At 31.7% G+C, this 14,088-nt stretch overlaps 1 protein-coding gene across 1 annotated transcript in view; it reads right to left on the bottom strand.

Moving 5' to 3' along the window:
- The window catches only part of LOC131526565 (MAM domain-containing glycosylphosphatidylinositol anchor protein 2-like), a 184,429-nt gene that overhangs the window by 28,787 nt on the left and 141,554 nt on the right, over positions 1-14,088 (bottom strand). The window contains 2 exon segments of the mRNA XM_058754901.1: positions 690-838; positions 10,414-10,683. Of these exon segments, the coding sequence (XP_058610884.1) occupies positions 690-838; positions 10,414-10,683 (419 nt within the window).

The raw sequence follows: 14,088 nt of genomic DNA, 5'->3' as shown, positions 1-14,088 counted from the left end.
AGTTAAATTTTTATACATATTTTTATATTTGTGTGTGTGTCTGTGTGTATATATATAAAATATATTTTTTATTATATATATATATATATATATATATATATAAAATAAAAATGTAATTAAATAAAAATATTTGTGAATATATAAAAATGAATAAGGAATGCAAAATAAAATAAAATAAAATAAAAACTTTTAAATGAAGATACAAGCAAGTTGGAATATTTTTTTTTTTTATAATTATCAACATATTATATCAATATATTATAATTGTTTATTTATTTTATCAACTCTAATGCTTCTACAATAATCCAATGTACCATAAATGTTCCCTCTTAAAAAAGAAGATTTGAAGGTTTTTTATTTTTCTATTTTTGTATATTTATATTTACATGTGTGTATTTTTATTCTCATCAATTTTTTTATTATCTGTTTTTTCCTTGTATGCACAAGCTTTACTTGGCAATAAAGCTCTTTCTGACTTCTGACTTTAGAGGTTCTTCAATGTCAAACAAATGTATTTGTAAGAGTTTATAACAAAAACAGTGTAGTGTTTAATTGCTCTTAGAAAATTGCTTAAATCTACAAAGGACACAAATGTTCATAATTCACTAATGATTCATCTGTAATCATCACCCAAAGATGAAAATATAATCAATAGATGATAGAATCAGGTATAGTAATATTTTTTTCACCTGTCGGATCCCGAGGCGGTACGCCATGATCCGGTCCACGGCGCTCGGGTTCATCTGCGTCCACTGCAGCTTATAGCCATAAACACGCGGCCGGTTCTGCCACAGCGGATTATAGGTGTCATAATAAAACTCCGGAGGATACGCTTTCCCTGCATGGAGAGAACACACACACACACACACACACACAATTTCAGCATGATTCTAACGTCATGTCACAGCCATTGACAACATAATATTCTTCATTAATATATAAAAAAATTATAATTAAATGTAGGTAATATTGATCTAAAAGTATACACAGATACATAAAAAAATAAATAATATAATATAATTTTTTTAATAATGATAATAATTAAGAATAGAATGTAGGTAATATTGTCCTAAAAGCACAAATAGATGCATATATAAAAATAAAAAATTAAAATTAAAAATAAAATGAAATTAATATTGGCATATATATATATATATATATATATATATATATATATTAGCACTGTCAATCAATTAAAAACAATTACTAATTCATCACACATTTATTTCTGAAATTAATTGTGATTAATCCCACCTAACATTAAAGTTTTTAAATATACATTTATATTGCAGTAACTTCACATTCAATCTTCAAATTAATGTACAAAGAACATAAAGTATATTTGTTTAATATCATCTTTTTTTTATGACTGAAGGCCAGTATAAAAAAATAACTTCTAATTTAAGTGAACTTAAAACAATCTTCACATAAACCCATTATAATAAATGTCATATTTACCTGTGCCCTTCAGCAGAAATATACAGAAATTGAAATGGTCAAACACTAAATTTTAAAGTAAATATAGATGAATCCTTCAAGCTATTAAAGTTATTGATTTCCTCTTTTTTTTTTTCCTCTTTGATGAACAGACATCACAGCAGCTGGTTATTAGGTTGTTTTGGCTGCTATTACTTAAAGAGCTGCCGCTGCTGAACGACGCAGATCTGACACGCATCTCTTTACCTTTTCTGATCCACTTCAGATCTTAAGTATCAACTAATGAGCTGACAAGTTGAATCGGGTGTGTTAGATGAGGGAGATGCTGGGCTGCTCCAGGACAGTTTTGAAAGAGACATGTTCTTAAATGTGACTCATATATAGAATATATTACATGCATGCACACTTTTAAGGCAGCTTTAATTGCCCTTTTGGTAAACTCATGCCATAACTGACCACGACATTGCATGCATGTAGTTTAATTCGCTATTTTATATGAAATTATACAGGTTACAGCGCGCGGCGCCTTTGTGCATGTATTGAAGATCTCTCTGCGTGCATTGCGCGTCTGAAGCGTATCTCGTTTGAAATGGTCATAAAGACGTTCTGCAACTGAATAAATGCACTTCTTGTCAAGAGAAAAAGTGACAGAAACAGCAGTTGTGAGAGGAGTGACCAACCCTAGCTCCGCCCCTCCGTTAATTGTGTTAAATATTTTTAACGCGTTAAACTGAAAAAATTAATCGACTGCATTAACGCGCTAGTTTTGACACCACTAATATATATATATATATATATAACAAACATTTCTCGAACTCTTCCAGTTTGCTGGTGTTTCTGTTTCTAATGATGCACAGATTTACACTCGCAGGAGCAGAAGTACAGTACAGTATCAACACTACAGTATGAGAGTGAGCTAAAAAACAAGAAGAGAAGGAAACATATATCATATCATCCAGAGGAGGAACATCCAGAACCATAACAAACCTCTGAACGATTAATAAAAGCTGAGAGGACAGTCGATCACATTCAGAAAGCACTGTTTTGTGGCTGTAAGCACTTAATAATGCTTGTGGGTAATAGTTCAGCCAGTTCAAATGGATAAAATAATAATAAAAAGTAAAAATAAAATAAAAAATAAATTATATTATGAATTAATAAATTATACATTAATTAAATGAAATAAAAATGATAAAATGAATTTATAAATAATTAAATAAATGATATAAAATAATGATAAATAAAGTGAAATTCTATTATAAATGAACGAATAATATTGTAAAAGAAAGGATAAATGAATAAATAAAAATAAATACATTAATGAATAAATTAAAAGTAAATCAATAAAAATTAAATTAAACTTCTAAAATTAAAAATAAAATTCTATTATGAATAAATTATTTTGTATAATGAATGTAAAAAATATAAGCAAACAAATAAATAAATATTAAGTTAAATGTAAACAATTAAAATTAAATTATAGTATGAATGAATGAATAAAAAATGATATCAATGAATGAGCAAATAAATAATCATAATTTATTTGACTTAAAATGTATTGCAATTTTTTACAAATATAAATAAATATATATATATGAATGAATGACTGTTAGAAAATGTATAAGAAAATAACAGAAAATGAACAACTCAGAAACAATACCTCACTGCAGATTGACAAATGTCTAAACAATGGTGTCTAAACAATGGTGTCTAAACAATGGCGTCTAAACAATGGTGAGAAGTCTGTCAGAGCATAAAGCAGAAGTACAGGAGTGTCCCAGGCTTCATTAAAGCATTTTTCTGAATAACGGTTGTTCTTCCAGCAGCTTTACAGACTTCAGGCTCAATTTGAGCAAAGCCGCGGAGAGAAAATTGCCCTGTAGAGCTTTCAGAAGAGCGTGATCCGAGAACACTTTCAGAAAACAAACTATTGTTCAGCTCGGCTCCGACGCTGATCATCTCAACAGTGATTTCTGCTTACAACACAGCACTTCCATCCTCACAACACTACGACAGAGAAGAAAACATCACTCACCACTCAGCCATCTGTCCATTCATTCTATTAGAGCTCAACGAAGAAAAACAGATACATAACAAAGAAATAAGTATAACATTGCATGATAAATTATCGAATGAATAACTGAATAAATTATATTAGAAGTGGATGATTGATTGAATAAAAATAACAAAATAACTTATAAATAAATAAAAATACTCTTATTTAAATTTAAATAAATTCCAAACTTAATGTAAATAATCAATCAATCATTGTATTACTGTATTACAAATGACTAAATAAAAATAAACAAACAAATAAATATAAAACAATATAAATATATTAAAATTTATTATGAATGAAACAGTGAATTAATTAATAAATAGATAATATTATAAATGAATGAATGAAAAAATAAAATAAAATAAAACAGAAATCACACTGTAATACAAATTAAAATAAATAAACAAAATTACATGATAAATAAATAATTCTATTATGAATAAGTAAATTCCATTCAAATTAATAAATAAATGGACGAATAAATGAATGAATGAAAAATTAAAAGAAACAAATAAATTATAAAAAAGAAATTACAATTTTAAAATTTAAATATACTCCATTATAAATAAATGTATGAATAAAATATAATCTTTATAAATAAATATATTAAATGATAAAAATATAAATACAAATTAAATTATATTACAAATGAATGAATTAATAAATAGATAATATTATAAATGAATGAATTAAAAAATACAAATAAAATAAAATTATTAATTTATTTATAATATTATAAATTAGTGAAACAAACAAACAAACAAACAAACAAATAAATAAATACATTTAATTTAATTTAATTTAATTTAATTTAATTTAATTTAATTTAATTTAATTTAATTTAATTTAATTTAATTTAATTTAATTTAATTTAATTTAATTTAATTTAATTTAATTTAATTTAATTTAATTTAATTTAATTTCATTTCATTTCATTTCAAAGGGATTAACATGGATTTTGACTTAAAATGCACTACTTTCATTCTCAAAAAACTACAAGAGAGGAAAAGATCAGACCAGAACAACTTATTTACAATGTTATCAAACTCACAAGTCATCCATCCATCCATCCATCCGAGTGTCAGATATGAGAGATTTTGTGTAGAACAGTAAATCATCTCATTAGAAGGGATGACAGAGGGATGAGGGTGAGGACGAGGAGAGATGGGGCGATGATGGAGGGATGAAGGAGCGATGATGGAGCTATGAAGGAGGGATGGCGTCTCTGAGCTGAAGGCTCTATTGACTTATCGTCACAGTATCTCAGCATGAACATTAACGAGCGGATGTATCTCATTATCAGTAATTCACCTTAAAATGGAAACGACTGGAGCGTTAAATGAAAGCCAGAGCAATAAAACAAAACCTAACAAAGCAGAGCGACGAGCCGCTTCACACAAAACACCGTCTGGATGTTCATTCTGAGGCTCAAAACACTCGTCTCACAACTGTATCGATCAGATCCAGCATTTCTGTTGTGAAATACAGCTATAAACGGGTCATGTGGTGAGAATATGGTGATCTCACATTGAAAATGTCAGCTCTGTCCGCATTTATTCACGCCTGCATCGTTCCAAACCTTCATGCAAGAACAACACTGGACTCCACTGATTTTCATTATATGCACAAAAAATAATAAAAAAATAAAATAAATTAAAAACACAACTTTCACTTTTGACTGAAATACCGCTTTAAATAACAATAAAAAAAATATTAATATTTATATATATTTAAAAAAAATCAACACTGGACCCCACTGACTCTCATTATATGCACAAAAAATTATTAAAAAGTTAAAAATACAATTTTCACTTTTGTCTGAACTACCTCTTTAAATAATAAAACAATATATTAGGCTAATATTAAAAAAAAAAAAAACAACAACACTTGACACCACTGACTGTCATTATATGCACAAAAAATAATTAAAAATTAAAATAAATGAAAACTTTTGAGTTTTATAGAATTTTCATTTTTGACTGAATTTCCTCTTTAAATAATAATAAAAATATATATTAATATTTATAAAAAAAAATCAACACCTCCATTGACTTTCATTATATGCAAAAAATAAAAACCATTTTCTCTAGTGATTATTCTAAATGATGACATAATCTAAATGTTTGGCTGAACTGCCTCTTTAAATAAACAAATTTATGTATCTTCATAAAATCAATAAAATTGGACCCCATGGACATTCATTACTTGAAATAAATAAATAAACTGACCTTCATTATACTTTAAAAAAAATATCAAATGATTATTCTACATTATGACAGGATTGTTATTTTTATTCTCTTTAAATAAAATAAATGTATTAATATTCATAAAAACAGAATCATAATATGTACAGTCAAACCAAAAACTATTCAGACACCAGGTATAATTTTTTTTTTACATTTTTTTTTTACTAGTGGATGCAGGACACTATAATTCATTTATGTAAGTGAGGATAGCAAAATAAAGTAAACTCTGACATATTATTCCCAAAAATTCTTCATACAGTGGACTACCAGTAAAATTTGGAAGCAAAAATTATTCAGACACTTTGACCTGAGCATGTTTTGCTTCAGTGTTTTTTCTTTAATTGCTAATGTGACCTTTTTACACACAGACTGAACTACATGAAGCATTGCTTGGTAATTGGTTGAGCTAAATTGGTATTATATAATTGTGTTCTTAAACATAACAGCAGACAGCCATTCAACCGAATTCATTACATACCTTTCTATCAAAGTTATCTGACATTATCAAGATGAATTTGTTCTGACACAGTTTAATTCTGAGGTCTTGTCATATTTTATTACCATTTTCTAAACTGTAGCGAATAAACTGTGATAATGTGAGAAATGTTGAAGGTGTCTGAATACATTTTGGTCTGACTGTAGTTCTTGATGAAGTTTCTCAGGTTTGGGCTCCTCAGGACTCCAGACCTACAGATGTCCTCACAGCCGGCTCAGACCGGATCACTGCAAAGCAGCGCCGCAGGACGCCTCTGATCCGGCCTTAAACCCACTGAACTGAGTCTCCTGCTGGAGAAGATCTCAGAGTTTCTCTGCATGAACGACCAGATCCAAGAACACAGGAGAACATCTTAGAATAGACCCTTTCACACAGTAATACCAGTAAATTGCCATAAAATTAAATTGATCAGTAAATTAAAAAATGCGCTGCTCACACAGGCAACAGCATTCCGTCATTTTCCCAGTAAAGCTTCTGTTACAACCAAAAACCAACTTCAGCTCATTGAATATAATCAGAGAGGCAAGGACCCAACATATACAGTTGAAATCAAAAGTTTACACCCCCCTTTCAGAATCTGCAAAATGTTAATTTTACCAAAATAAGAGGGATCATACAAAATGCATGTTATTGTTTATTTAGTAATGAACTGAATAAGATATTTCACATAAAAGATGTTTACATATAGTCCACAAGAGAAAATAATAGTTGCATTTATAAAAATGACCTCGTTCAAAAGTTTACATCCCCTTGATTCTTAATACTGTGTTGCTCCCTGAATGATCCACAGCTGTATTTTTTTGTTTAGTGATAGTTGTTCACGAGTCCCTTAAACTTAGTTAAACTGCCTGCTGTTCTTCAGAAAAATCCTCCAGCTCCCACAAATTCTTTGGTTTTCCAGCATTTTTTTGTATTTGAACCCTTTCCAACAATGACTGTATGATTCTGAGATCCATCTTTTCACACTGAGGACAACTGAGGGACTCATATGCAACTATTACAGAAGGTTCAAACGCTCACTGATGCTCCAGAAGGAAAAAACATGCATTAAGGTGTGAAAACTTTTGAACAGAATGGAGATGTGTACATTTTTCTTATTTTGCCTAAATATCATATTTTTTCGTTTAGCACTGCCCTTCAGAGACTATAGAAGATAGTTACGTTATGTTTCCCAGAAGACAAAATAAGTTCAATTTACCCTGATCTTCAAATTCAAAAAGTTCCCCCAAAATAATGAAGTTATAAGTAAGATATTTGGGGTTTAAAACAATATATTGTAATGCAATCATGATTTCAAAGAGTAGGGTGAATTCAGGTTGATTGGGACACTTTTTCCAAGTAATTTCAATGACAAAAAGTGTCCCAATTGTTTGATTTTGTAAACTATCCAATACACACAATAATAAAATATAGTTATATAGTTACATCATCTCAAACTGACTGTCAAAGTGCAAAATTGCTACAAACGTAACATCAATGCAAGAACAAAATGTTTGCAACTATATCCACAACCATCCTTTGCCAAATGATAAGCACACTATTATATCGCGATTTTATTTTCTGTTTGATTAGTGTTCATTACAATACTGTGGGGGGGAAGAATATATAATGACAGGTCATCATTGTAAAATAGGCATTTGATACAGAGTGAAATAAAGCAGGAAAATTAATCTGTTTAAAAAGGCTATTATTCACCTCCTGTATGTGCTTTAAGTCTTCGACAAAGACTGCATTTTAATCTGTTTTGCATAAATTACAGTTGATTCATGTGAAATATCCACTCCTGTACATCCTTCGCAAAATCATCAGACGATCTCTTGTCGGTGGACAGACTGTAAAGCCGTGAGATGTGTGATATTCCAACAGATGGCGGTAATGAACAAATTTAGTTTGTGTTAGTCAGAAGCTTCAATGCATTACAGGCTCGTGAGTCAGAACGCAAAACAGAATAGGGTCGCGCTACACTACTTGAAAAAGTAGTTAGCTACTGGAAAAGCAACACTGTTTTAAAAGTAGCTCAGCTACTGTCACGCTACTGAAAAATGAAGTTACGTTAGAAGCATTGTGTCTTGTTTCTAGCTACTCCCCAACACTGTCTATCTATCTGTCTGTCTGTCTATCTATCTGTCTGTCTGTCTATCTATCTGTCTGTCTATCTATCTATCTATCTATCTATCTATCTATCTATCTATCTATCTATCTATCTATCTAACTGTTGTCTGTTTGTCTATCTATCTATCTATCTATCTATCTATCTATCTATCTATCTATCTATCTATCTATCTATCTATCTATCTATCTATCTATCTGTTTATCTATCTATCCATCTGTTTATCTATCTATCTATCTATCTATCTATCTATCTATCTATCTATCTATCTATCTATCTATCTATCTATCTATCTATCTATCTATCTATTAATCGGATCAACACTCATCAGATTTTCTGGACTCTCTCTGGCAGACGGAGCTCTGAGCAGATGGCAGAAATGGCAGAGATGAGTCTGAACGACTGGCACATTAAATATGCTTCATGATGATCATCTACACTGAACTACAGAGCCAGACACAGCAGAGAAACACTCCACCAGTGTCAAGTCTGAGGGACAAACTCCAGTCGCTCACACATGGATACCAGTCATCGGTCCTGGGCATAGCAACACCCTAGGAACAGTACACCAAAGCAACCTGGCTGAAAATATCAAATGGTTGCAATTTAGTTGCAGTAGCTAGAGTGTTCTGGGTTGTTTCTATGCAGTTGCTAGGGTGTTCTGGGCACAGCAACACTAGCAAATGCATAGCAACCAAGTACAGAACACCATAACAACACTCTGCAGTTGCTAGGGGATTCTGGGTAGTTGGCAGGGTGTTGCTATGCAGTTGATAGGGAGTTCTGGGCATAGCAACACCCTAAAAATTGCATAGCAATACCCTAGCAACTGCATAATGACCACTTTTAACACGCTATGCAGTTTCTTTGGTTTCCTAGATGGTGCCTAGACTGTTGCTATGCCCAGAACACCCTAGCAACCACACATAATGCTCTGGCAACCACCAAGTACACCCTAGAAGCCACCCATGACACTCTAGAAACCTGGTTGAAAAGATTAAACAGTTTATCAGTTAGTTGCAGTTGCTAGGTGATTGTGTGTTATTGCTAAGGTGTTCTGGGCATAGCAACTCTCTAGTACCTAAAAAAAACAACAACAACAAAAAAAAAAAACTAAATGGCATAGCTACCACTCACAATGCTCTAGCAACCACCAAATACACCCTAGCAACAACCCAGAACACCCTAATAACATGGGTGACAAGATCAACCAGTTGTTAGTTGGTTGCAGTTGCTAAGGGAATCCATGTTGTTGCTAGGTAGTTGCTATGTTGGTAGGGTATTGGTATGGCAAGGGCTGCATAGCAACCCATTTGAAAATATCAACTACAACTAGTTGCTAGTTGGTTGCTGTTTCTAGGGGATTGTGGGTTGTTGCTAGAGTGTTCTGTGCATAGCAACTGCACAGCAACACCCTAGCAACTGCACAGCAACACCCTAGTAACTGTATAACAACTCTGTAGCCACCTACATTTGAAATGAGTGAATAGCATTTAAAAGCCACAAAGCTTTGAAAAGACATACAGGCGGGTAAATAATGAAGGAAACAATCCCTTTAAGAAGAGCAATTAATCCATCAGCTGATCTTCAGCATCTGCTGGGATCAGGAACACGGTCTACCTATCTATCTATCTATCTATCTGCAATGTAGCAACGATGCAAGTAAAACCATAGTAATGACCCAGCATCCCCTAGAAACTGCATAGAAACACACGAGTAATGACCCAGAATCCCCTAGCAACTGTGTAGCAACACCCTAACAACCACCCAAGTGTTCTGGGTGGCTGATAACCAGTTGTTAGGGTGCTCTGGGCATAGTAACTGCATAGCAACACCTTAGCAATGACCAATAATCCCCTAGCAACTGGATAGCAACACCTAGGTGTTCTGGGTGGTTGCTAGGGTGCTCTGGGCATCTATTAATCCATCCGTATAACTACAGTATCTATCCTTCAATCTCATCTATTTATACAAAATCTATAGATTTCTACCATCTTTCGGTAAAACCAGCTGTCCGTTATCATAAGTCCCTGGGTCATGTGGTGTAGAGTGGGCGGAGTCTCACCGGTCACCAGGAAGGTGCAGCGCCCCGGCCCCACCTCGTTGATGACGTCGCAGGTGTACTCGCCGTAGCCCTCGCGCGCCAGGCTGCGTACGCTGTAGTCGGTGTCGTCGCGCGAATCAAAGGTGCCGGCGTGCAGCAGCCGCGAGCCCAGCCTCCACTCGTAGCGGAGCACACGGGACGGATGAGCGCGCAGAACACGGCAGTTCATGGACACCGGCCGACCCAAACCCTGCCGCACCTCCTGCCACACCGGCTCCACTGCCGGAGGATCTGAGAGACGGACAGAGAGAAACGCATTACTGCAACGCATCACATAACAATACAAACATACAAGAAAATACTGACCTAAAACATTGAAGATCCACTGGAAAGAGTACACTATATAAGATGCCCTTAGCATACTATTTTCAGCATACTGTGATGAAGACATGAGTAAAGAATGAAAAATAAAATAAAATAAACTACGATAAAATAAAATAAAATCAAGTAAAATCAAAAATGAAGTAAAATCTGTATTACCGCTTAGTTTGGTCTGGAAATCCAATTAAAAATAAAATGAAAAATGAAATGAAATGAAATTAAATAAAGCTGTATTATACGTACATACAAACTGTCAATCGCCACCATTACTGGAAACTGGAAATCCAATTAAAAAAAAAATATATATAAAAATAAATATATATATAAAAAATAAATAAAAGAAAAGAAAAGAAAAGAAAAGAAAATAAAATAATAAAAGCTGTATTATAAATACAAACTGTCAAATGTTACCATTACTGGAAACCGGAAATCCAACTAAAAATAAAATACAATAAAATAAAATAAAAGCTGTATTATGCATACAAACATAATTTGTCAATTGTCACCATTACTGGAAACTGGAAATCAAAATAGAATAAAATAAAATATAAAATAAAATAAAATGAAATAAAACAAAATATAAGCTGTAAACATCACCATTACCGCTTAGTTGGGTTTGAGAAACTGGAAATGCAACTAAAAAATGATTAAATAATCAAGCAATGTCTATTTTGGCATTTAAATGTGTGTATTTGGCAGATGCTTTTATGCAAAGCAGCTTGCATTGGAAGTATGCATTTTATCCATGTGAAATCCTTCAAATGAAAGGTGCTTCATCTCATTTAAATATTTTCTCTTTTTATTTAGATCCTGGTAGACTCAAATTGAAACTCTGAATAATTCATATAAAATGAACGAATCAGTATGAAACTTGAGTTCAAAACCAAAGAATCAAAACAAGCCCTCAACCAGAAACAAATGCTAAAATAAAATAAATAAATAAATAAATAAATAAATAAATAAATAAATAAATAAATAAATAAATAAATAAAATAAAATAAAATAAATAAATAAATAAAATAAAATAAAATAAAATAAAATAAATAAAATAAAATAAAATAAAATAAAATAAATAAATAAATAAAATAAAATAAAATAAAATAAAATAAACTCACAGACTGATTAAACACAAATAAAATAAAATAAAAAAAGCTGCATTATGCATATAAACTGTACAACTAGACACAAAACAGTTTCACTGATATTAATCAAATTCTAAATCAATGCAGTAAAGTCGCATGCAAAATGAAACAAGATAAAGTAAGATCTAAATGCATGCACAGATGCATACAATGAGGATCCACTGGAAAGAGTGCTCTATATAGGGAGCCCTTAGTATGCAGCTCCACACTATGCCTGAAGAAAGCCTGTAAATAACATTTTTCATTTCAAACAGCTGAAATTAATTTCTGCGTATCAGTTAAAAGCCATATAAAGGGCGGTTTAAGCGGCGCTGGAGGACAGATGAACACAGAGCTCTTGATCTGAGAGCTCGAGCCGATCCTCCTGCAGCTTCACTCCATCCAGAAGAACGAAGCAGATTTAATGAGCGCCGGGTGCGAGAGGCCAAACCATACACATCTGAGATCATCTGAAGCACAAACGCTGAGACGAAGAGCAGAAAGAGCTGCAGAAGCGAGTCAGATGATGACAAACGCACATGTGGGAGTTTTCCGTCTGGATGCAATGAAAGAGCTGGTGTTTGCTTCTGGAAAAAACAACATACAGTACAAGGACGAGGCTTTTACAGAAATGCTGCTGTATGTATGAAGGGTTTTGCTGCATTAGAGATGTGTGTTCTAAATTGAAGCAAATGCGGTTCAATGAAAGAGACTCAAATCTGAAAATGCCGTCAAATAATGGAGCAGCTTTTATCATCAGCCTCATCTGACACCAGCGCTGCTGTCTCTCCAAACACACACACAGAGAAGGAGATGAACAGAGGAACTGTGTTTGTTGATGATGAGTGAATGCATTTCAGTGTCTGTCAGTACAAACATCTACAGCAGCTTTGCTGAGACTAAAAACAAAACTGACGTTATTAGCTGTTATTATATGTAACCAGATGTTATTTAGAACCAAAAACAGAATCAAAAGAAGGACAAATCATTTTAGTTATTCAGCTGTTCCCATCACTTATGGACCTTTTTATTAATCTTCTCCTGATTCATATTAAATGTGTACTTTGTGTCCAGAAAAGATCATTTATTTATTTATGGTTAGCTTTTTTTTTACCTGAAATAAAGGTGAAAGAAATGTATAATAAAAAAACTTTAGATAGTAGATAAAAAAGTAAAGTTAAAAACCTTTTAAACATATTTGTAAACTTAAACTTTTTTTAGAATCATAATCAGATCATTCTAAAAATATATATATATTTTTTAAAGTTTACAAATACGTTTAAAAAGTTTTTGGAAATAATTTCAAGATATTTAGAAATATTTGGTTTTTGATAAAAATGACAAACACGCATAACAAAATTTAACAAAAAGCTTAAACTAAAATTAAAATGAAAACTTGAAAAAATTAATATTCAAGCTAATTCAAAATATTAATAAATACTATAATACTACATATAATTTTTATTATAAAATGTATTATTTAATACATTTATTATTTATTATTTTTTTTCAAAGACTAAACCTGCTTGAGCAAATGTTATCAGGACATATAGGTTCAAAGGACAAATACTGTTTTCTTCACTAAAAATAAACTAAAGCTATTTAAAAATATATATAAAATGGGGGGAAATAATAATAATAACATAGCACATATAACAAAATTACTTGAAAATTACTTAAAATAACTATAATGAAAACATAAAAATGTTTGATTTTGCAGAGTACCGACTTGTTACAGATGAGAACTTGCCGACAAATTACTTTGTTTGATGATAATTTTCCAGCAAAAAGCAACCAAGTCTGGAAAGACAGCTGTGGCCCTGGCTAATCTTTTGAAAACAGGTGTGTACTGTCATATTTGGCAAAATATATTACATACACTGCTGTTCAAAAATTTGGGATCAGTAAGATTTGTAATGTTTTTTAAAGAAGTCTCTTCTGCTCATCAAGGCTACATCTAATTTAATAAAAAATAAATAAATAAATAAAATAAAAAAACAGTAATATTGTGAAATATTATTGGAATTTAAAATAATGGGTTTCTATTTTAATATACTTTAAAATATAATTTATTGCTGTGATCAAAGCTGAATTTTCAGCATCATTACTCCAGTCTTCAGTGTCATAAAAATGCTGATTTATTATCAGTGTTGAAACTGTTGTGCTGCTTAATATTTTTTTGGAACCTGTGATA

The sequence above is a fragment of the Onychostoma macrolepis genome, chromosome 20 (genome assembly GCF_012432095.1).
Source record: "Onychostoma macrolepis isolate SWU-2019 chromosome 20, ASM1243209v1, whole genome shotgun sequence".
Lineage (NCBI taxonomy): Eukaryota > Metazoa > Chordata > Actinopteri > Cypriniformes > Cyprinidae > Onychostoma > Onychostoma macrolepis.
The sequence above is the reverse complement of the archived record's forward strand: the minus strand, read 5'-3'. Positions and strand labels throughout refer to the sequence as shown.